This window comes from Cyanistes caeruleus, unplaced genomic scaffold (assembly GCF_971803275.1).
Source record: "Cyanistes caeruleus unplaced genomic scaffold, bCyaCae1.hap1.1 HAP1_SCAFFOLD_110, whole genome shotgun sequence".
Classification (NCBI taxonomy): Eukaryota; Metazoa; Chordata; class Aves; order Passeriformes; family Paridae; genus Cyanistes; species Cyanistes caeruleus.
In genome coordinates, this window is record NW_028255911.1 from 586,783 (window position 1) to 604,716 (window position 17,934).

Genomic DNA, 17,934 nt, shown 5'->3' on the forward strand with positions numbered 1-17,934 from the left:
CGAACTTAAATGTGTACCTAGGCAAAATATTTACCTCCCACATCTGAAGCCATGAGCTGCCAAGTACTGTCCCCACTGTCATACCCTGTCCCCTGGGGCTCTGCTGATGCCATTTCAAAGGGGTTGCCAATGAAAACAAGTTTGAATATTTTGGTAGTTTCCACATTGGCATTCAAATCCTTGACTAGATAAATCACAAGTCAAGATTTCTAGGATTCTTCCATGCCAAAGCTGTCATTCTCACCCTGGATTTTAGAGTGTCTGAGCAGTCAGACAAGGTTTTAGTTTTAGACCCTACAGACAAAGTCCCTGCTGTTCAGCGATCCCATTCCATCAGCATATAGTCCTGATGATTCCTTTAGGCAGGAGCAGCAAAGGCAAGAATGAGCCAAACAAGCTGCTCCTGTGTTCTCATGTCCTGCACAGCAGTAACTGGGAATTCAAGAATGGATTCGGGAGACAGTGGGTGCACAGGGAGCCACCAAGACTTTGGGATGCTGTAATGGACCAGCCTGGTGCCTGTGCCCGGGCTGCACCGCGCTGAGCTCCAACTGGACAATCTAACAATGGTTGAATGGACACACCATGGGCCACTGGAGACTCCTACTCCTAGTTCTGTGAGCTACACTATTCACCTGTCATTCACCAGATGATTTTTTCATCTTTGCTTGAAATCCAGGAGAGGAAAAGGTCAACATGGAAAAGTGCTCTCCCAGTTCTAGTGACAGCTGTGCCTGCACACCACCTGTGCCCATGGCAGGGTGCTTGGAGACTGGATGATGTTGATGCTACTTTGCAACACCAAGTGCTCAGGGATTCTGGGATTGCCCAAGTGGAGAGCAAAACTGAGCTGTGTAAGTCCCTGCTTTTTTTCAGCGCATGCTGCTTCTTCCTTTGTTCCAAGCAAGTCCAGGATTTGGTTTCATGTATCTTTAAGGTGCCTGGACAGAAGAGAGGGAGGGCAGCTGCAGCACAGACCTCCTGCCCCATCAGACTCTCTCTCTCTATCTCTCTCTCTCTCTCTCTCTCTTTCTCAGGATGGCGCCAATGCCGCTGCCTTGGGACACCTGAGTGTGGAAGGCGAGCTCGGCCTCAAGCACGGCCATCCAAGTCAGTCACGGGCACAGGCTGCAGCTGAAACTGGCAAGCGTTGTTGTAAGGCTGCAAGTGAAGAGAAAGCCATTGTGGCCAACTCTGCTGAAGCCTTTTGCCAAAGCAAAGGCAATTGTGCCCACAGCCTCCCCCTGTTTGGCACCCGGCTGCTGCGGACGCCTCAGTGCGCAGGTGCCGACGTTGGGGCTGCTGCTGTTCCTGGGCACACTCTGCTGCTGTTTCTGTGGGCTCCAGAGCCGCTTGGGCAGCAGCCACTGGGCAGCCCTGCCGGAGGAGACATCGCCACCCTCCCCATGGTGGCAGCAGCTCTGTGGGCCCCGAGCTCTGTGTCAGGGGGGCCTCGGTCACAGCAGCGTGGCCTGGGCAGCCGCGAGGGCCCGGGTTGGCCGCCAGCCCTGCCTCTGCCCACTGCCCCTTCCTGGAGGCACCCAGTGGCCGTGGCCTGGCAGCACCCCCTGCCCTCCATGTCCCCAGCCAGCCCAGCCTGGGCACCTCGGGCTGTCCCCACCCTCCTGCTGGGGTGGTGTCCCAGCCTCCAGGCCTTCTGCTGCAGGCCTGGGGGACATTTTGGGACAGCACCGGAGCAGCCGGGTGTCAGGGACCAGGCGGCTGCCCGGGGGCTGCTTATGGCCTCTGACACCCAATTCCTCAGGGCTTCCCACCACCCCGGCTCCTCCAGGGCCTTCTGTCCCCTTGGAACCTCCTGCCACCCACTCCCTCACACATCCCCCTCGTGCCTTCCCACTGCCTTGTCCCGTCTGGGACTCCGCAGCCCCTCATCCCTTCACAGCCTCCCAGCACCCCGTGCCCTCAGGGGCTCCCCCAGCCTGGCCCGGCAGCAGCGCCGCAGCCCCACAGGAGCTCCAGCAGCTCCTCAGCCATCACGGCAGCAACACACGGGCAGCAGGACACAGATGGCGCTTCCTGCCTGCCACAGGGCTTGTGGCTTCAGCACAACCACCAAAGGCCAAGGGGCTTCTGGCCATTTCCCCTGCACCACTGCACGCCCCGGCAGGTTGCTGAACACAAGAACCCTTTTCTCTCTCTTCCCCTATGCCCCACACAACCTGGGCAGCAAAAGAAAGGTCTTGGGACTCTTGTGGTTTATAACATATCCTATATTATTTACATACTAGATGGAAACGAAACGAAGAAAAGAATAATCTCTATGAAAAAAAAAATAACAGATGGCCCATGTGGCCCCAGAAGATAGAGCCTCTCAGCCCTAACATATCCTATATTATTTACATACTAAAAAGAAGAGAAAATAGGAAAATAACAACCCTTATGAAATAAACAATCCTGGCTGGCCCATGTGGCCCCAGAAGACAGAGCCTCTCAGGTCAGCGCTGACCACATCTCCAGCAGCGCAGCCAGCCCAAGCCCGACAGACGAGGCCGTGTCCTCCATGCCCTGAGGATTTGGTCTTGCATCCTCTGCAGGATGGAATATCGGGCACTCTGGATGGCCCGGAGGACATACAGCGTTTCAAGTGCCAGGTCTGACACGGCACAGCTTCTGTCCTCCGTCAGGCGTTCGAGGGCTGCAAGAGAGATGAACAGAGCTACGGTCAGACCCCAGAGCTGTGGGGGCCCAGCGAGAGCCCCCTGCCAGGGCCATGCCAGCCGGCTCTTGCCTTGGCCAGGAGGGAGCAGGGACCAAGGGGGTCAGCCCGAAGCTGCTGGCCACAAATGCCCCACGTGGCCCTGAAATCTCACTGTGCTCTGCCCACGCCGCCCCTCATCGGGACAGGGAGCAGAGCCCTCCACAGCCTGGCCAGGGCTGCAGCTGCCCCCGACAGCCAACACTGTCAGCCTGCTGCCGTGGCTCACCTCCGCACAACACCTGGAGCTCTGCCTGCTGCCCCCTCAGCTGCTCCCCGGCCATCCCTGAGAACACAGAGCCTGTCAGGGTCCCAGCAGCACAGCTCCCTGCCAGCGGCGCTGCCAGCCCTGTGGCCACACGGCCTCCTGCCCCGGCAGGGCTCAGCCCGGGCCCTTGCCGCACCCTGACTCAGCCCAAGGGCACGGCTGCCAGAGGCCGGCAGCAGCAGCCCCGAGGGCAGCCGGGGCTCCAGGGCGCCGGGCCCGGGTGCCGCTGCCGGGGCAGCAGCCGGGGCTGGGGCCGAGCTGCGGCGGGGCGGGGAGGGAGCCCGGGCTCGGGACTCACCGATGACCCTGATGGCCGCCGCTCGCAGGGTCTCCTGTGGGTCCTGCAGGTACTGCAGGGCCCGGCGCAGGTGCTCGGCCAAGGGGATCCTGTGGTCTGCCAGCTGGAGAGAGCGGCAGGAGGGAAGGGTTGGCGCGGGCTCTGCCCCTCGGCCGGGCGCTGCTGCCTGCGGCCAGCCCCGGCCTCCCGTGCCCGGCCAGCCCTGAGGCCCGGCCAGCAGCCGCTGGCGCCGGGCTCTGGAGGGGGCAGAGGGCCGGCTGCTGCCCGGGGAGCCGCGGTGCCGGCCCGGCCCGCAGCCCCGCTGGGCCGGGGCTCCATCGGCACCCGGCTCGGGGCCACAGGGGGCTGGAGAAGAAGCCGTGCGGACCCCGGGTGCAGCAGTGGGCAGGGGCACAGCTGCCAGCCCCACACACTGAGCACCGGGGCCAGGGGGCTTCTGTAGCTTGAGGCTGGGACTTCCAGGCTGTCCTTACCACGAGCTTGGCAAACTTCCACAGCTTCTCCTTCCTCACAGCTTTCTCCAGGTCTGGCCTCTTCAGAAAGCGAGCCGCGCGAAGGAGCGTTGTCCGAGAGGCCTGGGGAGCAGCAGAGAGCCGCAAATGGCCCCACAAGGCAGGGCACAGGAGTGTCCCAGTGCCAAGGGCTGGAGGAGGCTGCAGCCTGCAAGCCTGCGTCAGGGCAGGAGGCAGCTGAGCCCCCTGCCAAGGCGCAGCAGCAGCCCAGGAGTCCTCACCTCTGCCACATGCCGATTCTCATCTTGGCAGTGGAAAAAGAGTGGGAGCAGGCTCTGGTACACTCGTTCCTTCAGGGGCTTTCTTCCTTCTTCTTCTGCTGACGACATCATTCTTCGAAGGAGAGACATGGAGAGCAGCTGCACCTGGCTATCGGGCTGTATGAAAGGAAGGAAAAATGACCTCATCATTGGCTTCTTGTGGCCCACATTGGCGCAGGCCTGCAAATGCACAGGGCACAAAGTGTCCGGGCAGCATGCAGTGGCTGTGGCTGGGGCACAGAGCCTTACATTGTCCAGGAGTTTCAGGAGCGGCTCAGCCAGCTGCAGGGCCCTGCGCCAGGATATTGGGGTGTCTTCTTTCAGGAAAATATAGCTCAGGAGAGCAATGCTCATCCTGGCCACGTCACTGTCCAAGTCCCACAGGAGGTGCACTAGTCTTCCTGTCAGGCTCTGAATTCTTTCGGCCTGTGCAGAACACAAGGGTGTGAAAGCCCGGGCAGCTGCCGCAGGGCCCAGAGGCCAAAGGGCTGTCCCAAAGCACTCGGGCAGCTGAAGCAGGAGGCAGGAGAGCTGCGAGGAGCTGCCTCAGCGCCCAAGGCAAAGGCCAGCCAAGGCCAAGTGACAGCATTGCCCAGCCTCATGCTGCCCACACGGCTTCAGCTGCTGCCCCCTTCTCACCATGGAGGGATGGTCCTTTAGCAGGAGGAGAGCCCTGAGCACCTGGTGATGCATCTCTGTGGAATTGTACCACAGGTACTTATACAAGATCTCCATTAGGCTGTCACCACAGTCACTCAAGTCCAGGCAATCTAGGAGCTGAAAGGCACAGGGCAGTGAGAGGGGAGCTGGCAGGCAGGAGCCTGGAAGTGCGCAGGGCTGGGCCCAGGCAGCAGCACAGGGCGCAGGTGCCATCCCAGGCAGCTGTGGCTATGCCAGGGGACAGGGCTGGCAGGGAGCTGAGCGAGGTAGTGCTGGCCATCAGGCTCACCTCCACAAGGAATGCCATGGCAGAGACATCCCAGTGTGGCAACGGTTTGCTGAGCACCTCAAGCAGGTAGCTTAAGATGCTTTTGCACAAGTGGGCGGATGCACGGCGCATTACCCTGGAAGGCAGAAAATGGCAGAAAGAGTCTAAGCAAGGGTGCGAAAAACCTCTCCCAGGACTGATGGACACAGTTGTCCTATTGCCCCAGCACCCTGTGAGGGTATTTGGGCCCGTGAGATGTGGCTGCTCCTGGGCACCCTCCTCTCACAGCCTTTTGCAGTCTCCTTGGCCATCCCTCGGTGACGAGGCCCTCAGGCCCATGGCCACGGGGACTGTGGGGGGCATCCCGGGCAGGGGGCACAAATGTCAGAGGCAGTGGGGAGAAGGGGGGCTCACCTGGCCAGCAGACCCATGGCATAGTGGTGGGTGTCAGCACAGAGCAGCGTGTCCCAGCCACGCTTGCGTTCCATTGCCACCACCACATGCTCCAAGTGGAGACTGCAGAGCAGGGCCTTCAGGGTCTGTACTGCAAACCTGTGTGCACAGCAAAGCCCAGGTGACGCTGGGAGCGCTGGCTCCGAGGCTGGGGAAGTGGCAGGGACAGGAGGAGTGGCATGGAGCACCTGTTGGGGCTGGTGGAGAGGCCGTGTTGCTCCTGGCATTCCTTCCAGAAGGTATGGACGTCCTCTGTCATATACAAAGTACTGAAGTACGTTTGGAAGAGGAGATGCACAAAGAGGCGGGGGAAATAGACTGTGAGGATCTGTGGGCAACAGGGCCCCTGGAGGATCTTCCACATCACCAGAGTTGCCTGCAGAGGACAAAGCAGCCCGAGACAGCGCTCAGTGCCGGGGCGTCCGTGTGGCAGGGCCTGAGCGTGGCAGGGAGAGGCCGGGGCAGACGCAGGGGGAGCAGCGGGCCTGGTGGCCCTGAAGCTGCCCCTAGGCCAGGTTTGTGGCCAGTGCCTGAAGCAGGGAGATGCAGTGGGGGAAGGAGGCAACAGAGCTGCTGGAGAGGCGGCCGGCCTTGCGGTGAGCAAAGGCCAGCTCCAGAAACTCACAGTCAGGGAAAAGACAGCCGTCTTGTCCCCATCAGAGGTGCCCAGGTTTTTCTGCGGCCAGCTCCCCACCACATTGATGAGGAGCGGTGTCACTTCCTCTGAAATCCAGGGCGAGAGCAAGATGGTCGTCCACATGGCCATAGCAGCTCTGCGGGGTCAGACACAGCACCGTGGGCTGGGCAGCAGCGGGGAGCTGAGCTGGCCGCCAGCTCTGCCTGAGCCCACTGGCCCTGAGCGGCAGCAGCAGCCAGGCAGCCCAGCCCTGTGGGGACAGGCCCCTGAGGGGCAGGCTGGCAGCACGGCAGCGGGCTCGGGGGCCGACTTTGTAGCAGGGCTGGCAAAGGGAGCAGCCAGAGGGCCCTGCAAGTCTGTGTTGCTCACAGCCCTGGGCCGGGCTGTACAGGGTGATGGGCTGGGGAGCCCTGAGGCCTCGGGGCAGCTGGGCCCCATACCTGTCACACGTTGGGGCCACCCGCAGGAGAGTGATGGCCACATCATCGGGCTCTGCCTCGGCCACTTGCATCAGGGCCCAGTCCATCCTGTGCTCAGCAGCCTCATTGGCCATGAGCCACTGGTGGATGTACCTCACCACGCCGGGCACCTGGAGAAGGCACAGGGAGACTTGGAATGCTAGCAGAGGGAGTCAGCAATGTGCCCAGCTTCTTCCCCAGACAAGTGCTTCTCTTCCAGCCCGCTGCCATGGCCTCAAAAGCTTCAAGTGAGCAGCAGGCGTGGCTTGGGAAAGCCAAGCAATTGCTGGAGGATCAAAGGCTGGCCACAGGCTGCTTACTTGCTCTGGATTGAAAAGAGCCGACTCTACAAGCAGATCCAGCTGGGCAGCGCTGCTCTGTTCTGCCAAGACCTCTGAGGATGCCTTGACCTCAGTGTCCATGGGACTGGTCTCTTCCTTGCCAATTCTCGTGATGAATTGGTAAAGAAACTGTAGGAGAAGGGCAGGAAGGCAGGGAAGTTGCATGGAGTGCTCCAAGTGCGGTGCTGGGCTGAGCAGTGCCAGCAGGCCCAGCGCAGGTGGGGATGGCTGCAGGTACCTGCGCTGCTCTGCGGAAGCGGCCACGGGCGGTGTCCTGCTCTTGTGTGCCGTCCATGGCTGCATCTGGCAAAGAGCAGCCAGAGCTGAGGGGCTGCGGGAGAGGCCGGAGAGCACAGCCCAGCCCTGCGTTCCCCAGGCAGGGACAGTCCCGGGATGCCCCAGGGAATGCAGCACGGCCACTGCTGCGGGGGCAGCCCCAGCCCCTTTTTTGTGCTGTCCATGGGTGTGTCTCCACAGGACAGTGTGGGATGGGATGAGATGGGATGCAATGGGATGGGATGGGGCTAAGATGGCTGCAGGCACCAGCCCTGTGGCCCAGCTCTGCCACTCACCCTCCTCCAGCGGCTGCAACTGCTGCACCTCTTCGGTCTCTGGTGCTGGGGCAGCTCCAGGGCCTTCTTCCTCGACCTCCTCCTCCTCCTCCTCCACCCAGGCCAGCTTGGGCACTCTTGGGGGTCGCTGCTCCCTGTCTTCTTTCGGACTCTCCCATCCTTTCCATAGGAACAGCACCAGGGGATGGCATGGCATGCAATGGGATGGGGCCAAGCTGGCAACAGGCACTAGCCCTAAGGCCGAGCTCTGCAACTCACCCTCCTGTGGTGCCTGGAACTCCTGCACCTCTTCAGACTCCTGTGCCAGGACAGCTCCAGAGCCTTCTTCTTCCTCCTCCTCAAGCCAGGCCAACTTGGGCACTCTTGGGGGTCGCTGCTCCATGGCAGTGACTGGATTTATGGCTGCTTGCAGGAGAGATGGCTCGGAAAAGCTCAGAGTCAGCAAGTCCTGCAGTCGTGCCTGGAAGGCACCTGCAAGACTCAAGTCCTGGCAAGATTGCAAGACAGCGAGTCCTGCACTTGGGTCTTGAGGACTCCTGCCACAAGGACAGGAGGCTCCTCGACAGGGATTGTGGTCTGGTCTCAAGGGCAGAGACTGCAGGGATGGGCGACACGTCGGAAAAGCTCCGGGTCACCAAGTCCCACGGTCTGCCCTCAAGAGAACCTTAAGAAGGAAGGGTCAGCAAGGCCACAGGTCAGCAAGACCTGTGGTCTGGCCTCGAGGTCACCTGCAGTAATAGTGCTTCAGAAAAGCTCCAGGTCCGACACAAAGGAGTGCGCTGTGCGGGGGCTCCTCACAGCACCGCTCTGGCGCGTCCTGACCCGTCGCGTGCACCGAGCACTGTGGCGTGGCCCTGTCACCGCCAGCTCCTATGTCAGCACGTGTCACAAAGGGCCCTTTGACATCTGCTCCCGTAGCCACCATCCCACGGTGACCGTGCTGCAGCGTGTCACAAAGGGCCCTTGCACACCCTGCCCTCCGCCCTGGGGCCGCCCCCATCCCCCCCCCAAGTGGCCCAGCTTGGAAGGAATCCCTTGCCCAAAGTGTCTAAGACAGCCTGATGGGATCTTTAGGAACAGCTTGTTAGAAATGAAATGGAGGCAAATTTATCAATAGGAATTTTATTGAAAACTTTGTAAAATTTACTCATGGAAATGTCTCAATGTTGAGAGACAGGTGTCTGCTAGGGAGGGCAGGAGCCTCCCTTGGAATGAAAAATGTAGACCCCCTCCGTCCAAATTATGATAATCCTGAAATCAAGGGGCTCTCAGGCAGAGATCTGGGGATAGGAATGACAGTTTTTTACTAATATTTATAACCAGGCAAACAAACAACAATAACTACAGCGTTAGCAAGAAAACAGAGCCAAGGACCCCGTGACAGCTTTCTGGGCTGAGACGGGAAAGGATGGAGGAGAGGCTTTGTTTCACAAACCCCCTCGGGTTGGCAGTCAGTGCTGGTGCTCCTGCAGGGCTCTGAGGAGCACTCAGCTGGAACAGCAGGGATGAGCTGAGATCCCGGGCCAGTGGCTGAGGTGGATCAGCAGCTCCGTGGCAGTGGCTGGCACTGCCACACGTTCCGGCAGGACAGGGGGTGCGAGGCCACCAATGAAGAGGGAAGAAGGAGAAGAAGCAGCAGCTCCATCTGGGTGATGGCGAAATTCCCTTCTCCCCACCACAACAGCTCTGTACCCAAAGTGTTCTTCTCCGAAGCTGAAGAAGACACCAAACTGTCCCCACCCTCCCCTTTTCCTGCCCCCTTCCCCCCCTGGGCCCAGCCAAACTCTTTATCTTTCCTCAAGCATCCACTAAGTACCCGCAGTTAAGTTTTCCCTGCAAGTCATGAGTAAAAATTCCACAGGCAAGCCAGAACTAAATAGAAAATAAAGGACACCTAACCCCCAACACCTGTAAGTTGTATCTTGAGAGTCAGACAGGATCTTTGTTTGCCAGAAACACCTCTGAAGTTTAATCAAGGCATTAGTCATCAAAATTATTTTGAAAATTTAAAGATCAAAGTAGCCAAAATACTCAATGTAACTAATTGCTGGGTATGTTCTCAGCTCAGGTTGGGAGGAATGGGGTTCCCTCGGAGGGCTCACCCTGTGGGGTGGCCAAAACTCTGTCAATGGGCTCTGACTCGTAACGGATCCAGTGCAGGGACACTCAGAGAAAACTGTGCTGTGGAACACAGGAATGCAATTGTCAGTTTTACAGGATTGACTGAGCTTTCCCTTCCGGTAGAAACCAAGCCCTGTTCTAGCTGGAGGCCACAATGTGAAAGGATTTCTGTGCTTTACCATCACAAGCTTACTCATCCTTTTTCCTCACCCTCATTCACGTTAGGAACAATAATTCTGTTGTCCATGGAGCTGGCACCTTTTGAATTCCAGAATAATGTCCCCAAGGTCCTTTGCTGTTCAGCTTTACCGCGCTGTCTGTGGCTAACAAGGCTTGCTGGGGTCCTTTTCCCTTTGGCTGGAGAGGTGCCGGGTCCCAGTCCCTGAGGGACAGCCAGGCTCCTGGCTGGAATTGGTGTGGAAGTCCCTCAGGGTCACATCAGCCTTCACATGGAGCCCTGTGGATCTGAGCATTCTCCAAAGGGGCCGTTGGGGCAAACAGGGAGATTTGGTCTGGCAGGGTCTGTAAAACAATATCCCATCTCATTGACTTGTTCTGGCAGAGAACACTTGGCTGCAGGGACATATTCCCATTGTTCCTGCCCAGGTCTCATGATTCAAACAGTGTTGTTTTTTCCCAGAGCTGTTCCTTCAGCTGGCTTGGGAGGGCCATTTGGCCTCTGGACCCACACTCTGGCTCCTTTATTAGGACTGCTGGGTCCAAACTCTTTTTATCCACAAATGGAGGCAATTTGAAGTGGATATTCTTTCTTCACAATTATTTTTCCAATTGCGATATCAATATTTCTTCTACCTTGTCATGGGGTTGAACAATCAAATCTTGTTCACTATTGTTTAACAGACTTACTTCAATTTCTCCTTGATAATCTGCATCAATTCCTCCTCCCGTGACATGAACCCTTTGCAAGGCCAAGCTCCAGTGAGCAGTTATCAAACCAAAGTGTCCTGGAGGAATCTGAATTCTTATTCCAGCATTGTAAACTCTCATTTGCTTCTGATTTCTCCTAATGAATTCCAGTGCATGAAGGTCCAGCCCTGCAGCCTCTGGGGTGGCCCTGGCAGGGGCCATCACACCCAGAACAATTTCCCAGGCAGTCCAAGTCTCACTGTCCATGGCTGTGTTTGCAAATTGGGTGCAGCCGTGCACACCCAGGGGTTTCCATTTCCCAGTGGGCCCATGGTTAAGGGCATGGAGCCCATCTGGGAGACGGGTTCTCCACCGGGACAGGTTCCCATCTCCCCATTTTATCAACTGCTCTTTTAACAATTGTTCAACCAATCCTGCAGCTTGTAGATAGTGTGTTACATGAAAAACCCAGCAGTCTTAATCACTGTGTTTTTCCCAGGAACAGACAAAGCATTCCACATCACAGCATCACCAAACCCTATAAAAATAGCCAGTTTTATCCCTTCCTCCTTTATTCCTTGTATACAGTTCACAATGTTTACCATTGACATTTGGGTCTTTGCTAGTCCTTTTTTGTAGGGTATTTTAGTGTTACAGTGAGCAGCCAAAGGTAACAAATTGGAATTGTCAGCATTATTTCACATTATCAATTTTTAGTTATATATATAAATATATATTATTGTGTTGTTATTACTATTATTATTGTTATTGTTATTGTTATTTTACTTGGACAAACAAGCCTAGGGTTGGAGAGCCACTCCAGACACTGGGAATTCCTGCAGGTGCCTCCAGCCACAGGTGAGGCTCCAACCCCGCTGTGAGAGAGGGCCCAGCTTTGATAGTGCTGAATAAACAAACTGACAGCACTTCTGGTGTGGGAACATCTGGTTTCATCCTCCTCTTGCGTCCCTGCCAAAGCCTGGCCAGGCCTCAAGGAGGAACCAAGGGGGTTGTCTCTGACCATACACCCCAAACAAGGCCAGATGTCAGATTTCATGGCCTTGTCTGGCTTCTAAACACAGAAAGGTCAATCCATGTTTCATTGATGAGTGGATACATCTATCACAGTGTTCATGACCCTGAATATTTCAGTAATGAGCAGATGGACAGGTAACCTTTGGCTGGAAGGTTCATTCAGAGATCACCTTTGGCTCAGGGCCTGTTGTTCAGGCCTCACTCAGGGCCTGTTGTGCAGACCTTGGCACTTCAGAAACGAGGTTTAGTGGGGGGCTTGACACTGCTGGGTGACTGGCTGGACTGGATGAGCTCAGAGGTCTTTTCCAGCAGAATGGATTCTATAATACCAGGATTCTATCTGCTGCATTCAGCTAGGTCCATTACTTAGCAGCATTACTTTAGTCCAAAAGCCCCCTCTTGCTCAGCTCTTGTGGCCTGAGGCTTCAGCTCCTTCAGCTCCTGGTGCTGAGCTGCTCAAGCTGAAGGAGACCACTCGGAGAGAAGAATAAGTTCATTCAATTCCTTCTGGGACACGGAGAGGGGAAATGTGAAAACAGGAGCATTGTTTGGTGTGGCCTCCTCTCTGCTCTTCACACTTTCAGTGCTTTGACCCAGCCAAGAGCTTTCTCCAGGATTCAATGAAGCAGCTGTTCCTGCTCCCAGCTCTGGCTCTTCCCAGTCTCTGACCTTGACTGGTTTTGTCCCTCTTGCTGTGCCCTCTGTTCCCCCAGGGGGCTGCCCCAGACTGAGGGATCAGATGCAGGCACTGCTGCTGCTCCCTCGGGACCAGCCCCAGTTTGGTTGTTGCTGTCAGTGTCAGCAGAAGCCGTGGCTGGAGCAGCGGGTGCTGACAGTGCCCCAAGGCCCGGGGCTGGAGGGGTCCCTGGGCTGGGGCTGGGAGGGAGCTGCCCCTTGTTCTCCCTCTGCCTCCCGCAGAGCTGGGCCGGGCACAAGTGGGGCAGCAGAGCCAACAGGGAGCCTGCGAGTCTCTTGCAGCCGTGCCTGCTCAGAGTTTGGCCTTGGAGCTTCAGGTGGGCAAAGGCAGCTGCTCTGCTCCCTCTGCGTGTCCCCGTGTTCAGCACTGCTGCTCCATCAGTCTGTGCCCAGCAACGGGGAAAAGCCTCAGCCCTGCAGGGCCAGGAGCTGCCGGGCTCTGCCTGAGCAGCTCAGCCAGCGGGAAGGGAGCTGCTCCACACGGGAACCAGGAGCAAAGGACATGCCTTTTCTAGGACATGTTTTCTGTAAAAAAAACCAACAAGAACAACAAAAGCAAACAAAAAAACCCCCCCCAAAATATGAAAGATAAAAATTACCCCCAAGTGTGTAGTGAAAAATCTTCTATAACACTGGAGTAAGAAAGAGGTAACTGATCTTTTGAAAAAGAGAACTCAGCTTTGATTTTAGTTCCTTAGTTTGTTCACGTGCTAGTGAAAAGGATCCATTAGCTGCCTTCCTTGAGAGATTTTATGGATGTTTTCCAATATTAAGATATTTTACACTGCAGTTAAAGGAATAGAAAATTGAAATACATGTTCTTCATGACTGTGTCTTGAGTGTAAAAATTTGCAGTTTGGAACTTGGACCTAAATGATGAGTTCGGCGGGAGAAATGCAGCACTCAATATGAATGATCAGCAAGTCTCATTTATTGGTAACTCTGCAACCACTTATATAGCATCAATAATTAGGCTCATACATAGTGCAAAAGCAAGCTCATTATTGGATATTTTTATTTAAGGTCAACTCCACCTAATTCAACATTCCTGTGATCGCTCATCTATGCTGAATTCACATTCTTCTGATCACAGCGTCCTGTTCTCAGTTAACAGTTATCACTAAGGCCTTCCTGACCTTGCAACATCTCACACCAACTGTACTCTATTGTCTCATTCTTTCCCAGCTAACTGCTGCATGGGAACATGACCTTTGCTCTCTAGCCATTCCTCTGTAATTCCTCTGTTTTCTTTTTGTACTAACAAAACTGTAGAAGTAGCCCTTTTCATCATGTTTTGCAAGCATTGCAGTATGCAAGGAATAAACAGTAACACAATCACAATGATCAATATAACAACAATTGCCATTTGTGCCAAATATTTTAACCATCCTGTGAGACCTAGGGATTGAAACCATTCCTCTAATGGATTTGTTTCCATGGTTAATATTTTCATATTGTTCTGTAGTTGTCGGAGATGAGCATGAATAGACACTGAATGGTCAGAAAGATTCATGCAACACATCCCCTCAAAGTCTTCACAGCCATGGCCCTGTGCTAATAGCAAAAAATCAATAGCAGCTCTATTCTGCAATACAGCATGCCTAACACTCTTCATTTCCAAAAGCAAATCAGAGAAAACCTTTGATGTAATATTAAACTGTTTTCCTGTCCAACATGCCAGTCGTCGTAACTGTGTTAAGGCTTGAGCACTAGATACTCCAGGTGTAAAAACAGATGACACAATCACTGTAGGACGTTCCCAAAGTTCAACCTGATCCTTGCATTCTGGCCCCAATTGGAACACACTTCTCTTTGTTCGTAACCTGGTTCTATTGGCTCCTCATAGTTGCTGTATAGTGGGTGCAAACAATGTCAATTTCCCAAAATAACAAGGCCCTCCATAAATGTTTGCTGGCAGTCCTTGCCATGCACGATCTCCACAGATTAGAAAAATACCAGGTGGTAATTGTAGAGGTGAACTGCTAGAATTTACCTTGTGAGACCAATTGCCACAGTATGCATCATTATTTTGCAAATATAGTAAATTTTTGGAGAAACATTTGTACCATTTGGCCCATGAGACCTTTTTGCATGATTGTTCCTAGCCCAATTGACAAAAGTTAAACAATAATTGCTAGGGGCTGAGCCTAACAGTCTTAACTCTCGTGGCTCTGACCCGGTAAGATTTAAACCTGTAGCAATGTACCAAATTTGAGCACCAATGGGATTTGCCTGAATTAAACCTGTGTCACAGATATTGATCCTGAATTTACCTGATGGAATTTCACATAATGTTTTGTTTGCTTCCTTGGGCATTTTCCAATTCTTTGTCCATTTTTTAAACATTGTGGCATTGAGTGAATCCTCTAAAGGTGCACCCACTAAACAAGTTCGAAAAGGATCCGAAGGGGTAGCCATTGAAAGGCAAAAATTATCTTGTCCAGTTTGATTGGCCCACATTATCCACATATTTTGTCTTTCATCAATGTCAATCAAGAGCCCTTCATTTCCCTTTATCATGGTAAACCACTACAACAACCGAATCAGAGATAGTCTCTTAAGGACTTTAAAAAGATTGTAGGCAGTTCAGCCAGCATCTTGGCTGGATCCCATGGGAGATCTTGCTTCCCTTTTCTTTTACCCCTCTGCCTCACCCGTCGATTCGGTTGCTTCGAACCACGGGCTGTTCCATCTTCTCAGCAGCAGGGATAACTTTCAGGGAAAGACCCTTTCTCTCGAGACTGCCGTTTTAAGAATTGCTCCCAATTTTTATTTTTTACCCCTGGAATATCACACCTGACCTGTGTAAGTGTTTTATGACAGCGTATTGTGGTTATTTCAATAATATATAGCAAAGGGGTATTAGGATGATAACAATAATTTTCTGGGTTTATCCCAAAAGCATAAATCTCCCACCATCTATCAGATCCTTTTTCAAATTGTCCTGTTTGTATACCTTCCTGTAATGCAACCTCAGTGAAATTTCTTTCAAAGTTGTAACACTCTGTACAAATCCCTCTTGGGGATCGACCTCACTTAGAATGTGTCCACCACTTTTCTTTACACACTTTACAAATGTAACATACAAAAGGATAACATTCACACTCTGGTACTGTATACAAGATTTGCATGTGAGAGTTCATCAGATCCCATCTCTATGTTGATGGTAGAGAGCGAGAAGTATCTGCAGAATTTTCTGGATCAGCTGAAGGTAAATCCCTGGGATCAGCAGGTTTAGTCCATCGGCTCGGCACCCAGACAGGCCCTGTGGGGGTAGACACACAAAGATAACCACGTCCCCAATACAGTACTTTGCTGGGACCTCCCCACAGTCCTGTTTTTGGATCTTTATAAACCAATCGGTCTGCCCTAGCATTTCTTTCTCCTAAACCCACATCCCATTTGTGACTACAAATATGGATAATAGCAAAGGCAGCAGTCCTCAACTTTACTGCTCTTTGAAGCTGCAAAAACAGTTCATATAAACGAGGATTTTTTACTTCCTTTATGTCTGCTTTTTCAATACGTTCACTCACTCCTGCAACATATAAAGAATCAGTTACCACATTAACAGGACCCTTAAACTGCACCAAAACCCAAACAACAGCGACTAATTCCAGAGTTTGTAATGTGTCCTCCTTTTGAGCTGGCATAATGTGATGATTCCATTGTCCTTGTGAATTTTGCCATGTAGCAGCAGCTGTGCGAGATTTCTTTCCAGCATCAGTGAACACCGTTGATGCCCCTGGTAACGGCACAAATGATTGTTTGGGCTTTTCAATCCAATTCTGCTGGCCTATCCATCGTAGTGGTATTCCAGGCACCTCCTCAGTACTGACCACACTGCTGTTGTCAAGCAATGCTTCTTGCAGTGTGGAGCTGTGAATTAAATACCAGTCTAAAGTGTCCTTTTCTATTGGTACCTGAATGACAGCTGGATCTGCACCCATAACTTGTCACAATCGCTTCTACCTTTGTTTTATTAAATCTGCTAAAATTTCAATTTTTTGAATTAAGGTATGTCTCTGCTGTAGTGGTGGCAACAACCACTCTAATACCCATATCTCCCCTGTTTTCTTTTGTTGCTGTGTTAAAGCACCGATGAGATGTTGAGGTCCAAACCATACAGTAAAGTTAATGTCCAAGTCTGGATCTGGCCTATGAACAACACCTGTCTGGATACCGTCCATTATTTTATTGAGAGCTTCTTGTTGTTCACTGGTGACCTGTATAAGTGCTGTAGGATCAGTACCTTTTAACAAAGGTCATAAGGGTTGTGAAAGTTCATTAGGAATACCCACAACAGGTTTAAGCCATTGCAAATCCCCCAGCAATCGCTGAGCATCATGAACAGTATGAAGTGACGTGTTCAATGACAGTTTCTGAGGGGCAACATACTGCTCGGTTAAAGTCCCCCCGAGATATTTCCATGGGGATGACTGCTGTATTTTCTCAGGTGCAACAACCAGTCCATTCTGAAGTAGTTGTGTTTGGATGTCCTTAACTTGTTTATCTGCAAAAGGTTGTGACTGAGCAAAAAGAATATCATCCATATATTGATAAATAATGGTTGTAGGCCATCGAACACGTAGTGGCTGCAAAGCATTATCAACATAAAGCTGGCACAAGGTAGGAGAATTACGCATACCCTGTGGTAAAACTGTCCATTCAAATCTCTTGTCTGGTTCTGCTCGATTTAATGAAGGCAAGGTAAAAGCAAATCTGCAAGTATCCTGTTCATGCAGTGAGATAGTGAAAAAACAGTCCTTTAAATCAATTATTAACAAGGGCCAATCTCTTGGCAACATTGCAGGATTGGGCAAACCAGGTTGTAGTGCCCCCATTGGCTCCATTTGTTCATTTACTGCACATAAGTCATGCAGCAATCGATATTTCCAGATTTCTTTTTTATAACAAAAAAGGGGGTATTCCAAGGACTTGTTGACAACTTTAAATGTCCTTGTTGATATTGTTCCAGCACTAATTGATGAGCTTGTTGCAGACTTTCCCTTTTTAAAGGCCACTGTTCAACCCATACTGGTTCCTGAATTATCCATTTAAATGGGAGTGGGAAAGTCCAAACAATGGCCTCTATTCTAAAGGGTGCTCATTGGTCAAAATAACACCAAGTTGGGACAAAATATCTCGCCCTATTAGACATTGAACCTTGTCTGGTAATGGAACAATTGACAAAACAGAATTGATGACCTTCCCATCTAATTGAATCTGGATTTGAGGAGACCTTTTTGCCAAAGTTAAGCCTCCCACCCCTGTAACAGTAACCATACTGGACAACAAAGGCCATTCCTGGGGCCAATACTATGGAGCAACAATACTTGAGTCTGTCCCAGTATCCAATAGTCCTTCTAATTGGTGGGATTCTCCGTTATAATTGGGAACAACTTTTCGCTTGGGTCGAGTGTTTAAGCCCAGGGTAAGCAATGTAAGTCCTCCTGTAGAACCAAATCCACCCGTACCCTGTAATTGATTTTTCAGTGGTGTCAATTGATGGGTATATTGTGGTACTGGCACCAGTTGTGCAATTTGCTGTCCCTTATCAATTCTGGCTGGTGGTGCCAGTGTATATGTCATGATATATATTTCACCAGAATAGTCCACATCAATTACTCCAGGTAAAATAAACAGTCCCATTAGACTAGCAGATGAACGTCCCAACACTATTGCACCCACAGCTTTTCCATTTATTATCACTGGTCCCATAATTCCCGTGGGAATCTTGTAGGGCTGAGATGTCAATAAATCCACAGTCAC

At 52.5% G+C, this 17,934-nt stretch overlaps 1 protein-coding gene across 1 annotated transcript; it reads right to left on the reverse strand.

Moving 5' to 3' along the window:
• Positions 1-2,213: 2,213 nt before the first annotated feature.
• Positions 2,214-8,347, reverse strand: LOC147646212 (maestro heat-like repeat-containing protein family member 7). Its single transcript, XM_086873796.1, has 16 exons — positions 7,702-8,347; positions 7,444-7,602; positions 7,110-7,174; positions 6,851-7,000; positions 6,513-6,661; positions 6,061-6,208; positions 5,624-5,811; positions 5,397-5,534; positions 5,004-5,118; positions 4,694-4,831; positions 4,304-4,480; positions 4,016-4,171; positions 3,756-3,857; positions 3,283-3,385; positions 2,946-3,002; positions 2,214-2,656 (listed from the first exon to the last, which is right to left on the reverse strand). Exons 1-16 carry the CDS (start codon positions 7,823-7,825, stop codon positions 2,457-2,459), a joined length of 2,169 nt encoding a protein of 722 aa, XP_086729922.1. The 5' UTR covers positions 7,826-8,347; the 3' UTR covers positions 2,214-2,456.
• Positions 8,348-17,934: the final 9,587 nt, after the last annotated feature.